Below are 18,778 nucleotides of genomic sequence, written 5' to 3' on the forward strand. Positions count from 1 at the left end.
GGCTCAGAGACAGGTTACAGACTTCTATGCCTTCGAGACAGGAGCAAGCCTTCAGAGCAGCAGAGCCCAGGCCTCCCTGTAGCAGACCAGCAGGGTAGCTTGACCCTCTTCGGGAATTTAGTGAGGATTCACCTCCTCTAGGTAGTCTAGTCTTCCAGTTTTGCAGTGAGGGTTTCAGCCCCTTCGTACAGTTGTATTCAGACCTTTGGGCATTCATTATTCAGTTGTATCTATTTCCTCTTCAGAGGTCCACTATATTCTCTCCCTCTAATTCTCTCACTCACATCCACAGCATCACTTTGTGTATTGAGTGCATCATCTTGCAGTTGCAGTTAGTATTGAGCAGGAGAGAGAGTGAGGATAGGCTATCTCCCGCTCCATTGGTATCAAAGCTTCAGTTTTCTTTCCTGAGATAGGGAGAGTCAGTCTAGGGGCAGCTCTATTGTTTTATGGTCCACACAAGATCCGGTAAGGACACCATGAGCACGAGAGAGAGTGAGGATAGGCTATCTCCCGCTCCATTGGTATCAGAGCTTCAGTTTTCTTTCCTGAGATAGGGAGAGTCAGTCTAGGGGCAGCTCTATTGTTTTATGGTCCACACAAGATCCGGTAAGGACACCATGAGCACGAGTGAGCAGTCCAACACAGGGGGGGAGGGTTCAGTGCCTCAACCACCACCAACACCCCCACCACAGAACCTTGCTGACACTTCCATGTCTGCCATGATAGCCATGTTGCAGGCTATGATGCAGTCTGCAGATGTAGCAACAACAATCCGAGGCTCTCTTCACCAGCATGACCCAGCTTTAGGTGATCGCAAGGCTCGGGAATCAAAAGAAGAACGTGATTGGGGAGCTCGAGAAGTCGAGAGGGCAGCTCGGGAAGCAAAAGACGAACGCGATCGAGAGGCTCGGGAAGCAAAGGAACTCCAAGACCGTGAGGCCCAGGAGCTCCGAGAACGTATCGCTCGAGAAGAGAAGGAAGAACGGGACCGGCAGCTTCTCATTTCTCTAGTCCGATCAGCGAGGGGAGAAATGGAGAAACTTCCACCTCCAACCAAGCCTTCCTTCCCGGGGAAGCTCAACTTCACACAGTACGATGGTAAGCAAGAACCCTTAGTGTTGACTTTGTGGCTCAATCAGTTCGAAAGTTATTTTTCAATGATGCCTACGAAGGACGACGAGCAGTGCATCCTAGCATCCATGCACCTCACAGGTGAGGCGGTCACCTGGTGGCTCAAGTGGCAGAGAGACCACTATGGTACAAACGAGGAGACACCTCTTTACAGATGGACAGAGTTCGTGAAAGACCTCAGATCACGATTCCTGCCACCGCAATTCCTGGACAGGCTCCAAAGTCAGTTCTACAAGCTACGCCAGGGAGACACCGAGAGGGTGAATCATTATGCCAATAAGTTCAATCAGGTGTTTATACAGTTGCAGTTGGAAGATAGTCAGAAGATGAGCAAATTTCTCCATGGGCTACGTACAGACATCCAATGGTATGTCACAAGTTTCACGCCACTGGATTATAGTGTGCATACGAGCTCGCTCAAAATTTTGAGCTCATGCACAAGGGTCAAGAGTCCAAGCAGGTCGACAGTAAGAAGTCCCAAGATTCCACACCAGGTGATGGTGGGAATGGGCAGCAGAAGAGTCGGGCCACAATAAGAAGGATTGCCCGCATTACCAGAACCTTCTAACAGGAGGAGCCGTGTCAAGTGGTTCAGCAACAGCTTCAACAACCTCAGTGGTCATTCAGGAGCTTGATGAACAGCAGACTACATGGACAACCTCAATAGTCATCCAAGAGCTTGAAGCTCAGCAGAAGGGGAAGCCTCGTCAGTTTCCCAATATGTTTCAGTTTTATGGACAGGTTGGTGGTCAGCAAGTCCTTATCCTCGCAGACTCCGGCAGTTCCGAGGACATTATCTCCACCAAAGCAGCTCAGACGGCTTAGTTGCCTCTTATGCCAACAGAACCAATGACCTTGAATGGTGCATTTCCAGGGCAGCAAATAGAGAGCAACATGCAGGCAGGCCACTCTGAAGATCTCAGGGTGGGTACACAGTCGGCCACTCAGGGTCGCACCTACTCAGGCAGCGGACATCATCTTGGGAGCACGATGGTGGCACCAGTTCGAAGTCCGACCAGATCAGCACCAAGGCTTGGATGTCAAAACCCCAGGCCATGGGTCCAAGTCATCTATTGGAGTAAGGGTGTTCCACCTCGACCTTTGATATCGATCATTCAAGGGGTTCAAGACTAGCACCAACAAGACACGGTATTACAGCAAGACAATATATTACAGCAGTATACAGTATTATAGCAGGATATAGTATTACAGCAGGCAACAGGGTTACACCAAGACCGGGATGCCTTTCTCGGTGGTGAATGTAAATGACACTACCATCCTATCATATCATATTACAATAACATACATATCATATTACAGTAACAATAGATGTGTCAACCTATATATAGAGAAGAAATTAAAAGGCTTCACCAAGCCACAAATTAAAAAGAACATTAGTTATAGTACATTTGATAATCCATAATTTGAAGAAAAAATAACAATGTGTGAACCCATAAAACTCACAAAAATCAAACATTGTCAAAATTCCACAGACGACATTATTTGAATGGAATATGGAATGAGCTCATGAAAATTATACAAAAATAGTCATCACCAATTTTTAATCCACACTTCAAAGGCTTACAATTGATAGACCTTTGATCGTCCCTATCACTTATATGGACCGAGGAAAAGCCTCATCCTGGAATATTAACCCACATCAAATATCCTTACCAGAAGTTAGCAAAAGACCCGGGAATGCAGTTCCTACAGATCAGGCTTCATGAACGAAGAGATCACTTCCGGATTCATGAACCAGGCATTCAGATCAGGATTTATCATCCAGGTATACTGTAGACAGTCAGCTCTATCAGCACGATGGGAAGCCCCTTTCATACCCTAGTTTGAGTTTCAGCAGAAGGGGATGTCACGGGCATCCACAAGCCCGTGGCCATGCTAGCTGGTGCCAGCGCAGGCAGCCAAGTTAACAACCACGCAAGCATCCGTACAGCCATGCAGGCAGCCTTGCGCAATCAGCAATCAGCAAACAGTCAACAGACAGTCAACACCACGTCATTGCAGGTCAAAAAATGCAGAGTTGACTTTTTGGTCCACACATTGACTTTTTGATGGGTGTTGACTTTTTGACTGCCCTTGTCAACAGTCGGCGTTGACCAGCCGACCAAGGTCAATGGTCGGCGTTAACCAAGTCGGCCAGGCTGACCTATCAGCCTATAAAAGGGTAGCCTTTGGCCCTCATTCTTCATCCACTCCTCATGCCTTTAAGCCTTCAGAGCAGCAGAGCCCAAGCCTCCCCGCAGCAGGCAGCAGACCAGCAAGGTAGCCTCAGCCTCTTCAGGGATCTAGTGAGTATTCACCTCCTCTAGGTAGTCTAGTCTTCCAGTTTTGCAGTAAGGGCTTCAGCCCCTTCATACAATTAGTTGTATTCAGCCCTTTGGGCATTCATTATTCAGTTGTATCTATTTCCTGTTCCGAGGTCCACTATATTCTATCCCTCCGATTCTCTCACTCACATCCACAACACCACTTTGTGTATTGAGTGCATCATCTTGCAGTTGCACTTAGTATTGAGCAGAAGAGAGAGTGAGGATAGTCTATCTCCCGCTACACAAGCGTGCCCCTCTGGATACAGGGCATGATAGTGATGAGGCTACTCAGCATGAGCTATTGCCTTCCATAGTGGGTGCATCCACTGGTGGTACAGTGATCCCTACAACTCAGCCTCTCTCTTCTGCGTCTTGAGAAGCGCAGGCAGCGCAGACAATTTTTGGATACCCTTGTTGCTATGCTCCAGGGTGCTTTCCACCAGACGGGACAGGAGTTCAGCCAACAGCTTACCACGGCCATGGCTGTGCATGATACAGCTCTTGCCTAGATGGGGCAGCAGCTCAAGCGGCAGATTGGTCAAGATATACAGGACAAGCGCAAGCAGCCCACACCCCAGCAAGGGAACCACTCAGATAGTCAGGATGTTGTCTGCTCCACGCAAGGGTTTCATGGCAAATGCCCACCGTGCCTATGAGCATTAGTCTTCTGGACCGTTGCATGTACCCCAGCATGGGGATTATTTAGATTTGGATGATGCATTCTCTATGCCGCGGAGCACCTTCTTGCAAGATGTCGGGCCATCTTTTGGCTCACAGTTTTCTGCATCTATGCAGGCCGATCCATCTCCTTTGGGCCGACCCGTTGGTATGCATCCACTCAGTGCTCCTTTCACCGCACCAACGAGTATGCCTCGAGCTGGTTTTGGTTTATATGGCTGCCCACACCCCTGGGAGAGAGGTCAGTCCTCTTCTTAGCCCTTTGGCATGCCATCATTCCGGAGAGATGCATTTGGCAAAGAGACCCAGCCAGGGGTTCATGCACCTATTGCTCCGCCAGTGAGCACATCCAAACACAGCCAGTGCATCAAATGGCAGCAGCTACTACGCAGCAGGGGGTTAGTGGTGGGCAGCAGGCCACTTTTGATGAGATGCTAGCAGATTCCTTGCATCCATATAAGGCCCTACTTGAGGCCATCAAACTTGAGATGTCCTTCTCCGATTACGTGCTAAAGCCTGCACTTCCGCAAGTTACACACACAGGTATTAACTCACAGTGCATAAGTTTGAAGGGGACACTCGGGAGTGGTTTATGAAGCTGGAAGATTATTTCCACTTCTACCCAAAGCACGATGAGGACCGCATAATCTTTGTGGGTATGCACATGCAGGATTATGCACATACTTGGTGGTGTTATATAAGGGACTCGCCTCAAAGGCCAGCCACATGGAAAGAGTTCAAGGAGTTGATGATCACCACTTTGTATCCCTGCTCATACTGGAGCAATATCTGGCTAAATTCTATGCATTGTCGCAGACTGGTACCGTCCAAGAGACTTTAGTTGTTTGTACAGGACGTATCTAAGAGAGGGAAGTTGCTGTGTTTATCCAAGGACTGAGTCCTTCTCTCGTTGCAGATGTGAAGGCACATAACCCTCAAACAATTGAGTGTGCAGCCCAATTGGTAGAGGTGTTTGAGCCCAAATATGCTAGCAAGTATAAGATGACAGCGGGCAGCGGATATGGGAATGCAAATAAGGCTGAGAAGAAGCCTAAGGTGCCTGATTGGCATGATAGAAAATCAGCAGCAGCACCATTTCCGAGGTTTCCCACTGTTACAGGCAGCAAGATGCCTAAGCCATACAGGTCATTTGATGCTAAGCTAGGAGCTAAGCCAAGTGTTGGAAATGAAAAATCAGAATTTAAACAACACATTAGAACTATTATGGACAGCAGAAAGCGGACAAACTTATGGTTTAATTGTGGTGGGAAGTGGACTCCTGAGCATCGGGAAGTTTGCAAAATGCGTAACAGTGGTACTGCAAAACTCAGCAAGTTTATTGAGAATCGGATGATGAGGATTTAATGGATCCTTCTGAGACTTTGGATGCCACTCATGATGATTCAGAGGGTGCATAGGACGTGGAAGAAGCTCCATATACTGGAGCCACGAAGGGGGCTGATTTCCCCTTAGATCCGGTAGTGCTATTGAACATAATATGCATGGTATACAATCCAATGACACTCAACCCACCTGTGGCATGCGAGGCTGTTGGCCTATAGCCTTTCATGCGGAGCATCAGGTTGCTATGCCTTTTCACTCGCTAGAGGATGCAAGTGTAAATGCTCCAGTGGATGAGGAGATCTATTGGGATGCGCAGCAAATAATTTATGCTATCTCTTTTCATGCCTTGATGGGCGCCAAAAGTGCCGAACTATTAGATTGAAAGGGCAAATTAATGGCAAGATTGTTCACATGCTTGTGGACAGCGGTAGCACTCATAGTTTCATCAATTCTAAGATCTTACAGAAGGTGGGACGGGTTGAGATTGATCATGGGCTGAGAGTAGAGGTGGCAAATGGACAGCATTTGATCAATAAATTTGGTTGCCAAGATGCAAGGATCAAGCTCTCAGAGGATTATGAATTGCTAGGGATCTCTTGGCACTAGACATGGGCCCAATCGATGCTATCCTGGGCTGCGATTGGCTAAAATCTTTAGGTAAAATCAGCATGGATTTAAATGCCCTATCAATCAGCTTTATCCACAAGGGTAGAACTGTAGCAATGCATGGCATTGCCACTCCTAAATTGCAGGTCATTTCAGCAAGGCAGTTGGCCAGAGAGCTCAGAAAGGAGCATGCACTCTATCCATTGAATGTGTCGATATCTCAGGGGGGGTAGCATTCCCCGTGTGGAGGATTGTGATATGCAGCAGTTGCTCTCGGAATTCGCTGATGTATTTACTAATATGCCATCCCAATTGCCTCCCAAGAGGGATGTGGATCATGCCATTGTTCTAGAGCCTGGCAGTAAGCCCATAAACAAAACCACATACCATCTCTCTAAGAAGCGGGAGGAATTGGCAGTACAGGTGCAGGAATTGCTTGAGAAGGACTTCATCCCTCATAGCACTTCTCCTTTTGCCTCCCGGTGCTTCTGGTGAAGAAGAAAGATGGATCGTACCGCATGTGCATTGATTACAGGGATCTAAATAAGGCCACTATCAAGAACACGTTTCCAATCCCCAAGATAGATGACCTGTTGGATGAACTCAAGGGTGCTCAGCTTTTCACAAAGATAGATTTGAGGTCTAGTTATCATCAAATCATGGTGAAAGGAGATGAGCACAAGACGGCCTTCCGCACAGAAAGGGGGCTTGTATGAATTCAAGGTGATGCCTTTTGGATTGATTAATGCACCGGCCACCTTCCAGGGGCTGACGAACAAGATATTGCAGCCACTTCTTTTTAAATGCGTGCTGGTTTTCTTTGATAATATCCTCATTTACAGCAAGGATAGATAGGAGCACATTGAGCATGTGAAGCAAGTGCTGGAAATTTTGAGGATGCATCAGCTTTATGCAAAAGCCCACAAATGCACTTTTATGGCAAAGGAGGTTGAGTACCTGGGGCATATTGTGAGTAGACGTGGCATTTGGGTGGATCCTGCAAAGGTGAAATGCATCAAAGATTGGCCACAGCCACAAAATCCCACCCAGTTGAGAGGATTTTTAGGTCTTGCTTCCTTCTACAGGTGCCAGAGGTCCAATGGACACACATAGCAATGGATTTCATCACAGGATTGCCTTCTACAAAGAGGGGATAGGACAACATCTTTGTTGTAGTGGATAGGATGACAAAACAAGCCCATTTCATACCCACTAAGACCTAGTATTCAGCATTACAGGTTGCTTGGCAATTCCTTGAGCATGCATGTCTTTAAGCATCATGGTTTCCCTTCAGTGACAGAGATGCAAATTTATGGGTCACTTTTGGCAGGAGTTACTTACATCCGTGGGTAAGTTACTCACACCTAGCATTGCTTACCATCCTGAGTCTGATGGACAAATGGGTGGAGGAATATTTGAGGCACTTTTGTCATGATACTCAAAAGTCTTGGGACATATGGTTGGCACTTATTGAATTTTGCTACAACAGTACCAAGCATCTCTCCATTGGCATGAGCCCATTTGAGGCAATGTACGGGTGCAAGGTAGGGATGCCTTCTTCAATTGCTGACATGGCTGTAAAAAATCAGCAAGCTGTTAGAATCTCACTATGCCCACCTATGAGCCCCTGATTTGAGGGGACAAGGGGCAGTGAGAGGTAGGAGGGCTGGGGAGAGCCCCAGGCCGACATCGGAGGGAGGATCGCATGGTAAATATAGGTGACCAGCACACGGGCTGGTCGCAGCCTGCAACAGCAGGTATAAGGGGGCTCTAGGCCTCACATGGAGGCACCAGCAGCAGCACAGACTGGCCGCCCAGGGCACCCTTATATAGGGGCCTGTGGCTGGCCAAGTCGGCCCAACCAGGGCCACCGACCAACCCTGGTCGGTTTACGGGGGCCCTATGGTCGGCCACCAGACACGGTAACCGACCCTGCTGGTCGGTCATTTGAAGGGGCCTGGGCAGAGCCTATAAAAGGCCCACTTCTGCATTCAGCCCAGCATCCAGTGCAATACAGAAAGCCCTTCTTCAAGGCTGTATTCAGCACTCAGATCTGGGACCGTTTTGTGAGAGAGAGTTCATCAGATTTCTCCAGCACGCTGCTGTGATTTGTATTGCTCCCTTGGAGCCATTTTCTGCCCACCATCCGGTGGATGAATATACTCTCTCTCTCCGTCTATATTTACTGTTATTTCTGAGTGTGTTTTTGTCGCATCTGTGATCATCTATCTAAGTTGAATGTGTAAGAGTTGGAGAGATCTTGGGTGGAGGATTGAGTGATTCATTCCCTCCTCGTTTTCAACATGGTATCAGAGCAGCATCCAGTGCAACACAGAAAGCCCTTCTTCAAGGCTGTGTTCAGCACTCAGATCTGGGACAGTTTTGTGAGAGAGAGTTCATCAGATTTCTCCAGCACGCTGCTGTGATTTGTATTGCTCCCTTGGAGCCATTTTCTGCCCACTATCCGGTGGATGAATATACTCTCTCTCTCCGTCTATATTTACTGTTGTTTTTTAGTGTGTTTTTGTCGCATCTGTGATCATCTATCTAAGTTGAATGTGTAAGAGTTGGAGAGATCTTGGGTGGAGGATTGAGTGATTCATTCCCTCCTCGTTTTCAACATGGTATCAGAGCACTAGGCTCTCAATTCTTCTTCATCAAAGCACTCAACAACAAGGTATTGCTTCTTACTTGCATCTGGTGCCATCTCTTGGCTGAGTAAGAAGCAACCCACAGTGGCCCTTTCATCTACCAAGGCAGAGTACAGAGCCGCATGTACAGCAGCTTGTGAGACACTGTGGTTGAGGTGGATTCTCGAGGACATGGACGTGAGTCACGAGGACGCAACAGTGCTAATGTGCGACAATCAGAGTTGCATAGCCATTGCCAAGAATCCAGTGTTCCATGCGCGGACCAAGCACATCGAAGTTCATCACCACTTTGTTCGAGAGCTCATCATGGACAATGTGATCGAGCTCATGTACTGCCCGACCGCAAACAACTTGTCCGACCTCTTCACGAAGGCACTCCCTCGAGAACAGATGGAGCACCTCATCAGACGTATGGGGATTGGCCCACAGTTGTGACATTGACGGGGGGTGTTAGAATCTCACTGTGCCCACCGTTGAGCCCCCGATTTGAGGGGACAAGGGGCAAAGAGGTAGGAGGGCTAGTGAAACATTCCGAACTGATTTTTTTCTAGCTTTACATTGAATCACGGGCACAAGCACTTAGTTTAGCCTCCCAGCCAACCTCGGTGGTAGCATGCTTCTCTGCTGAATCCAGAAGAATACATTTTCGTGAAAGTTTTTTGCTTGCTTAATTCCAACGAGCCCCAAAACTCCCTAGATGGATCTAGTATGCCACATGTCCTCAATTCAGGGTCCCTCCTTAATGCATCATTTATCTCTCTCTTGGGATAACTTTGAAACATTTGCCCCTAGGCACATTTCATGCATTTAGGTCCCTTAGCCTTAGATCCACCTAGTCTAGTGCCATGTCACCCGCACGAAGGACCTTGACCTTTATTCCTTTTTTGATCATTTACATGAAGCCCAAACAAATATAATACAAACATTGATCCTTTAAAGGAAAAGCCGACTGACCCTTCCGAGGTCATGTTACCTCGACTTGAGCGTAACATTCCTTCCCTCTTCCAGACATCAGCGTCCTCGATGATAAAGTCTAGGAACACTCTCCCGGTACCGAATCGTCAAGTTAAACTCCTGCATGAGTTCTGCCCACCTAGCTTGGCGGCCTCTCAAGTCAGGTTGTTTACAAAAATGTTTCAGAGTATCATGATCACCATCCACATAAAACTCGGATCCATACAAATAATGTCTCTATGTTTTCAAAGCATGGACAACAGCATACAGCTCTAATTCATGAGTTGGCCAATTTCGTTGAGAGGGAGAAAGCTTCTTGCTTTCAAAGGCTACTGGCCTTCCCTCTTGGAGGAGAACTGCTCCTACCGCAATGCCACTTGCATCGGTTTCAAGGAAAAATGGTTTCTGGGGATCAACTATTTTTAACACCGGTCCTGAGACCACCGCTTGTTTTATGGTGTTAAAACTTTCCTGTTGATTCTGTCCCCATATAAAAGGTACTTTATCTGAGGTCAGATCAGTCAATGGCGATACTATTTCGGAATATCCTTTGATATGCCTTCGATAAAATTGGACAAATCCCAAGAATGATTGCAAAGCGGTCAAAATCTGAGGGATTGGCCAAGTCAGTATTGCAGCCACTTTCTTTGGATCCATTTCTACCCCCTCAGGAGTAATTATGAATCCTAAATATTCAAGTCTTACCATACACAGTACAGTTTTCTTTTTATTTACATAAAGACTGGCTTTCCTCAAAGTACTGAACACTATTCTTAAGTGTTCATGATGCTCAGTAATACTTTTACTGAATACCATAATATCGTCAATAAAGTGTACTACAAACTTTCCGATATACGGACGTAGAAAATCGTTCATAAGCATGACGAATGTAGTTGGAGCATTCGTAAGTCCAAAGGGCATTACCAAAAACTCATAATGTCCAAACCTGCTTCTAAAAGCGGTTTTATGCACATCCTTGACTCTAATACGGATCTGATGGTAGCCACATTTAAGATCTATCTTACTGAAAATTACAGCCCCATGTAATGCATCTAGCAAATCATCGATCCGAGCCATCGGATACCTGTGCTTAATAGTGATATTATTCAATGCTCTGTAATCTATACAGAGGCGAAAAGTATCATCTTTCTTCTTTTTTTAATATCACTGGTGAAGCAAAAGGTGAGAAACTTGGTTGAATCTGCCCCAACTTGAGGTATTCTTCCAGTTGTCTTCGCACCTCCGCTTTTTCGGTAAAACTCAACCTATAGGGAGGTCTATTTACAGGTTCTGCCCCCGGAATTAGTTCAATCTTATGCTGAACATTCCGCTCTGGAGGTAACCCATAAGGTAGCTCATCCCTAAAACGATCAGAGAACTCCTCTGCTATTTGATCAGCCAGCTTGGCCATCTCTCCATTTTGAGCAACATCAGTGCTAGCCGAAGAATCATCAATCGGCTCTACCGATGCTGTACAAAGAAACAAAAACTCTTCTTGAGCTTTTCGAATTTCCATCACGGAAACCAACGGTCCTTGAGGTATATCCCTTTCACCTCGTAAGATACAACACATCATTCATCTCGAATTGATAAATGTGCTTTTTCCAATCTATGGCTAGATTCTTCCTAGAATGCCAGGCCTTACCCAGGGCTATGTCTGCATGAGCAAGCTTAGTCATTTCAAAATCAAGCTTCTCAGCATAGTCCTGAATTCGAAGCTCCAACTGGGTAACCCTTTGGTCCCATACTTCAGTTGAACTTCCATCTGCCATCCTGACTATATATGCATAGTCAGATGGGCTAGTCTTTAGTTTCAGCCTCTTTATGAGCTTGGAGTTAATTACATTGTGCGTTGACGCTGAGTCAAACAACACAATGACCTCATGATTAGCTACTTGCCCTTTCATCTTAATTAACTCCGTATCATTAAAGGCCGTATACCCCGTTGCTGCGGGCTTTGACAGGATATTATCAGGTGCACTAGTTACTAACTTAGCAACAGACACACATAACAAAAAAGGTACTGACCTTTGAGAAGATCCCGCTAGCTGAATCTGCATCTGTTCTGCTCTGGGACTTCCCTCCATTTCCACGTTGCATTCTGAGACCACCATCTCAGCCATCCAACGATCTTTGTTTCATGGACAATCTTTCCACTAATGAGGCTGAAGGCATCCAAAACACAAGCCTTCTCTCCTCGCTTTTTCCCTTTGCTCTGGGTTCAAAGAAGACTTCGACCAAGCCCAGGCTGCCATTGGTGTTACTTTTCTTTTCATTCCAATGGTGGTACTTGATTTAGGAGTCTCAACTGGTTTCGCCTCCTTGGCTTGACCACTAAGCTGTGAGACACCCCCTTTGCTAATCCACTTCTTCTTAAACCCAGTTTTCTTCGAGTACCCATACTGAGTCCCAACCTGCACAAACCCACTTGGTTTGTTCCCTTTTGCATCCTCATAGTTCAGGGCTATGGCAATTGCTTCATCTAGCGTGTTCGCATACTTTGCCCGAACTTCCATCTTTATCCGATCATTCAATCCAAAGATAAAATCTAACTTGGATTGACTGAGGTAGGGGTTCATCAACCTTCATTACACTTTCTCTGAATTTATCAGTGTATTCTGCCACTGATAAATTTCTCTGACGAAGGTTTCGGTAACTGATCCCAAGCTCGGGATGCTTCGTCAGGAGGTAGGAAGTGTTTTCTAAATTCCTTTTTAAACCCCTCCCATGTAGTGGATGCTACACCATCTTTCTGCTATTTTATCCACCACCTATCCGCTGCCTCATTAAACATATGGGTGCCCTCGCGGATTTTCTTCATATCATTCCTGATTTCACAAATGGCGAAGGCCTCGTCCCATTTGTGTAGCCAGGTCTCAATGATATCAGAACTACGGTTAGACATCCGACCAGAATGCTTTTTTGGCCTATAATTGACAATATTAGGCACCTTAGCCCTCCTAGGCTCGACCGTACGAGCACTGGACTCCAATTCCATCGGAGATTTACCTTTCTCCTCACGAGATGGTCTGGTAGACATACTATGCACCATTTTCATGAGCTCAGACTGCCCTACATTTGTCTGTAACTGTTGTGCTAAAATCTGTTGCAGAGCATCCTCTAACATTGCAATTCTGCCAGATAATGTATGACCTACTGAGCGCGACACCTGCGGGGTCGGCCGGACTCCCAACTCTACGGGATCCATCCTGGAAGCTTCTTCTTCTATTTCCATTTAGGTCAATGGGTGTGTGTGGTCGGCCGGACTCCCGACTCTACGGGATCCATCCTGGAAGCTTCTTCTTCTACTTCCATTTAGGTCAATGGGTGGGTGGGTGGGTGGGTGTGAGTGTGTGTGTGTGTGTGTGTTTTTAAATTAAATAAAACACCGCTTGTAACTGTAATTACAAATCGAAAGTCCAACTTCCAATTTTACAACTAACCAAGTATATATCACACTTATAACCAAAACCACTTTTCCCTATACTAGGGAAACTCCTGCACACCTAAACTGCAAATATCCCATGCATAACAGGCATATAACCAATTGTTTGCATCAATCCAGTACGCCTTCAACATCTGGAATCCAATAGAACAAGCGGAATTCCAAACTAAAACACGAAAGTAAATAACCAGACATATGCTCCAACAAAGCTTAGAAGGCATAGAGAGCTCCCTGGTTATAATTCTTGCTGCATAAAGAGATCAAGTTGTTTCTGCTGTAGCTCAACTACACCCTCATTGGAGACCCAAAACACTCCTTCACACGAGCTCACAATCAAGCGCAACCAGTTACTAGTACCGTGACCTGACGACAATCTACTCAACGCGATCAACGATGCTCTTTTACAAATTACGTTGTTCTTTAATTACTGACTCATAAGCCGATAGGGAAGATCTGTCCGCCTTCTGTTGTCACCTCTCGTTTCATATACAAAGTCGCTTCACGTCTCCCTTCCCCGAGACACCAAAGATCCTTGACGTCAATCAGCCAAGACCAACGCGTGCACCATCCTGACATCCAACGCACACCCAATTCCTGCTTTAACGTATACCCATGCAGGTGACGGGATATCTCCAAGTGCACGTAGCAACCCCACGTAGCAGTTCACCGTCACGACGCTTAATTAACAAGGACCCACAATTGCGCCATCACCTGTGGCAACTAATTCTGTGACCACACAGTCCCTTTGGTCGTGTGCTGCTCCTAATACGTAACTTAAATCTCAAGAGCCAGAGTTCCAACTCCTGCGACAGCGTTTCCCACAGTATTGCACAGCTGGTCCCGTGATGCGTCAAACGCCCAGCCAATCCCAGACCGCTTGCAATATACTCTGCGCTCTGATACCAAATGAAACATTCCAAACTGATTTTTTTCTAGCTTTACATTGAATCACGGGCACAAGCACTTAGTTTATCCTCCCAACCAACCTCGGTGGTAGCAAGCTTCTCTGCTGAATCCAGAAGAATACATTTTCGTGAAAGCTTTTTGCTTGCTTAATTCCAACGAGACCCAAAACTCCCTAGATGGATCTAGTATGCCACATGTCCTCGATTTAGGGTCCCTCCTTAATGCATCATTTACCCCTCTCTTGGGATAACTTTCAAACATTTGCCCCTAGGCACATTTCATGCATTTAGGTCCCTTAGCCTTAGATCCACCTAGTCTAGTGCCATGTCACCCGCACCAAGGACCTTGACCTTTATTCCTTTTTCGATCATTTACATGAAGCCCAAACAAATATAATACAAACATTGATCCTTTAAAGGAAAATGCCGACTGACCCTTCCGAGGTCATGTTACCTCGACTTGAGCGTAACAGCTGGGGAGAGACCCAGGCCGACATCAGAGGGAGGATCGCATGGTAAATATAGGTGACCAGCACACGGGCTGGTCGCAGCCTGCAACAGCAGGTATGAGGGGGCTCTAGGCCTCACATGGAGGCACCAGCAGCAGCACAGACTGGCCGCCCAGGGCACCCTTATATAGGGGCCTGTGGCGGGCAAGTCAGCCCAACCAGGGCCACCGACCAGGGCCAACCCTGGTCGATTTATGGGGGCCCTATGGTCGGCCACCAGACAAGGTAACCGACCCTGCTAGTCGGTCATTTGAAGGGGCCTGGGCAAAGCCTATAAAAGGCCCACTTCTGCATTCAGCCCAGCATCCAGTGCAATACAGAAAGCCCTTCTTCAAGGCTGTGTTCAGCACTCAGATCTGGGACAGTTTTGTGAGAGAGAGTTCATCAGATTTCTCCAGCACCCTGCTGTGATTTGTATTGCTCCCTTGGAGCCATTTTCTGCCCACCATCCCGTGGATGAATATATGCTCTCTCTCCGTCTATATTTACTGTTATTTCTGAGTGTGTTTTTGTCGCATCTGTGATCATCTATCTAAGTTGAGTGTGTAAGAGTTGGAGAGATCTTGGGTGGAGGATTGAGTGATTCATTCCCTCCTCGTTTTCAACACAAGCACGGAATGACTTGGAGAGGATGGATGCCCTTTTGCAGTTGGCAAAAAAGAATATGCAGGATGCCCAAGCCAAGCAGGAGATTATATGCATTTGCGTCTCCCTAAGAACCGTTATGCCTCGCAGAAAGGAAATCCCAACACAAAGCTTGCTCATAGGTATTACGGTCCTTACAGGATCATCCGCAAGGTTGGAGAGGTAGTGTATCAGTTGGAGCTACCCAATACCTCCAAGATCCATGAATGTTTTCCATATGTCTTTGCTGAAACCACATGTGGGACAGCATGTCCATGTTCTTCCTAAGTTGCCGCCTATGGATGAGGAGGGCCACATCCTCTATGTTCCAGAGCACATCATGGGTTTCCGAGACCATGTTCTCCGCAACAAGGTCTACATAGAGTATCTTATCAAGTGGTGGGGATTCCCTGAGGATGAAAATTCATGGCAGCCAAAAAGCATTGTCCAGGACCACCCCTATCTCCTACTGGGCTGATTAGTAGTTGCTGTTTGCTGTACTTCTCGGACAGACATGCCGTGAAATTTTGAGGGCAAAATTCTATGGTAAAGGATGGCTGTAATGAAGGGGAAAAAGGGGCTGTGTAGAGGACCTTTAGAGGCCTCTTAGGTGGGAAATGTGGAGGGACTATATATTGTAATGAAGGGGGGAAAGGGAGGAGCTTTAGAGGCCTCTTAGGTGGGAAATGTGGAGGGACTATATAAGTCCCCATCCACCCCTATTTGTACACACTTTTGATGTGACATCTAATTCTATCTACTCCCACCCCCTTCCTCCTACGTGCTACCTACACTCTCTCCCCCAATCTCTCTCAATCTCTCTTCCCTTCACCCCTTTTCTCTCTCTTTCTCTCCCTCTACCCCTTTCCCTCCTATCTCTCTCTCCTCCTGCCTCTCCCCTCTTCTCTTCCCCCTTTTCTGCCATCTCTAGCCTTCACCAATTCAGCCCTGCCTCCTTCATTGCAACTCCTTACACCATCAGATGCAATCTCAAAGAGAAGATATGGTTCCTAGCTATTTAAAGCTTTCCACAATGCACGATAAAGACCAAAAAAGACTTCCCACAATGCACAATAAATGCCTAGCTGTCCTCGATAAAGACCAAAAAAGACTTCCCACAGCTGAACCATCCAGATTTCATGAGCCTACAGTAAGTGCAAAAACTGTTTTCAACCATTTCCATGCTTCCTCAAGACATAGAATTGTAGTGTGCCATAAGCTCATGTATGAACTAACTTGGAAACGCACAACAAGTAAAGCCTACAATCCTTAGAGTCCAAATAAAGCATCGATACTAGTGATCATGTTAAAATCCTTCAGTTGCCACCTCAATATGAAGCATCTGACATGAAGTTTGGAGGCAAGAACTGGATTGTCAAGACTCTCCTCCTCACTTGTATATGCTAGACAAGCTCAAGAATTCTTCCTCAATTAAGCTTTGAAAGTCTATGGATGCAAGGCTTTGAGAACCCATTGAAATCAACAGCCATTAGAAATTCGAGCACGTCTATAAGAATTCTGATTGAAAGTATCACATCAAGAGCCAGACACGTATTAGAAACTTCAAACAATAATGCAGCACAGTTTCTTTAAGTGTTTAATAATGCACTCTACGTAGAAAATTGGCAACATAACAAAGATAAGAAAATATACAACCACAATTTTGTTCGTAAAAGAGCTTACAATGTTGAAGACTCTGCTGCTTCAGCAGCAGCAACATCATGAAGCCGGACAAGGGACTGCAACTCTTCAGCCGAAGGAGGTTCGACTGACTCTGGGACAGGCTTTGCAGCACCCTTAGGCACCCAACATACTGCAGCAATCATGGCTGCTGGTCATGCTGCACCACAAGGAAAGAAGTCATTACGGCCCCTCACTTTGCGTTGTAAAAGCTTGGTAGGCAGGCTACTGTTTTCCATAATATAAATTCAGGAATGTAGGCTTGCCAGCTCAGAAACAAATGCTTGCACACATTGATGTATTTTAAATATGAGAATGTGAGGGCAACAAAGCAGGCCTAGAATCAAAAAAAGTCTGGAATGACAACAATTACATAGGAGGAAGAGGTGTACGTGGAATTGTATGCTACATCAAGAAAGAGGAACAGGGCGGGATAGATCTGTGGCAGTGATATAACAAGACCTAAACAAATAATATTTATGGCTGGAAGTCAAGAAGAGATTTGAAAGTATGTATAACGATTTGCTATTTTGGCCCCCTCCAATCCCCAAACTAAGCATCCAAAGGAAACATTTACACGTTTGCAAAAAAACATCTCACAACATACAATACACAGGGGATGATTTTCCTAGCACAGACTACAATTTAAGATCAACACAAAGCAAGCACAGATAGTGATTTAAAACTGCTACCTTATCTATAAAATGCCCAGTCCCCATAAAGTTGGTGTGGATTCTTCCTCCCGCTCTCTCCCCCACTACGGTCTATTGGCTTGCCACCCTCCTATCATTCCCTTTGGATATTATCGAATGACCCCACTACAATCTATTGGCTTGCCACCCTGCTTACGATTCCCCTGCCAATTGATAGCGAATCATCACTGCTATCAATTGGCTTGCCACCCTATTTTGTGCTGATGCTATTGTACCATATAGTCAAACCTTTCATATTTGAACGGTGCTACAAAATTTTATTTTTTCGGGCCTGAGAACAAAAATGCTTTGACCGTGATTCAAACGCCAATATTTTTTATTTCCTGCCTGCAAAATTCACTATCTACAACCTTCGAAGTTGGCATTCGTGCACTTGCAAATTAATTGAGCTGTGCTTTAGCGAGCAAACTAGATTAAAACTAAACCAATCGAACCAACGTTACACGACCTCCACCTGCTCTTCCTCTCTTCCCTCCTTCTCGCCCCTGCCCGCCATGCTTCCTGCACCTTCAGTGCGAGCCAGCGAGGGGGGGAATTTGAACCTACCACACTGTCGTTTGTCTGCAGCTCCTTAAGAGTTTCACGAGTGTCGCGTAGCTACTCAGTACTTATCGTTTTCACGGTAGCAGGCTCCATAGCCAATGATCGCCCATTGGGTAAGTTTACTCTGTAATACAAAACTTGGGTATTGGTCAAGTTTGACTAGTTAGTGGAATCCCTAGGGTTGGTCTAGGGTTAGTTGGGTGGTTAGTGGTGTTTTCAATATAGAAGCTTCCTATTCATAACTTTCCTATAGGCATTTTTCCTATACAACAACTTTCCTCTAGAGGAACTTTCTAGTATCAAGTTTCCCACATAATGTTTCCTCTGAACTCCCTCATTCTTGCATTTAACAACGAAAGTAGTAGTGATGCAACAATAACTCAAATCAAAGATCAGAAACAGAGGAAGCCCGATCGAGGGAACTAAGCCACAGATTTGGAAGGTGCTTCTTCAATTTTGAGAGAAAGAAGGGCGAGAGAGATGAAGGGAAAGCCAAAAATTAAACAACTAGTTCCGGAAGAGACTTACAATCAAGATATTCCTTTTGAACGCTCGTCTATCTAAATCTCCTCAATTCGGGTTAGCGGTAAATGAAGGCAATGAGAAAGGAAGAACACCCGTGCACCTATGCATAAGGAGAGCATTGACATGGACTCTAGAGTTTT

The 18,778-nt window shown here is 46.0% G+C and overlaps 1 protein-coding gene across 1 annotated transcript in view; it reads right to left on the reverse strand.

Annotated features, from left to right (window-relative positions):
• The window catches only part of LOC147900765 (uncharacterized), a 40,273-nt gene extending 22,048 nt beyond the window's left edge, over positions 1 to 18,225 (reverse strand). The window contains exons 1-2 of the mRNA XM_087376104.1: positions 18,117 to 18,225; positions 16,861 to 17,017 (exon numbers count right to left, since the gene is read on the reverse strand). Of these exons, the coding sequence (XP_087232230.1) occupies positions 16,861 to 17,003 (143 nt within the window). The 5' untranslated portion in view covers positions 17,004 to 17,017; positions 18,117 to 18,225. The remainder of the gene's footprint in view (positions 1 to 16,860; positions 17,018 to 18,116) is intronic.
• Positions 18,226 to 18,778: the final 553 nt, after the last annotated feature.

This window comes from Dipteris shenzhenensis, chromosome 6, assembly GCF_047967505.1.
Source record: "Dipteris shenzhenensis isolate YYH24624 ecotype China chromosome 6, Dip_SZ_1.0, whole genome shotgun sequence".
Classification (NCBI taxonomy): domain Eukaryota; kingdom Viridiplantae; phylum Streptophyta; class Polypodiopsida; order Gleicheniales; family Dipteridaceae; genus Dipteris; species Dipteris shenzhenensis.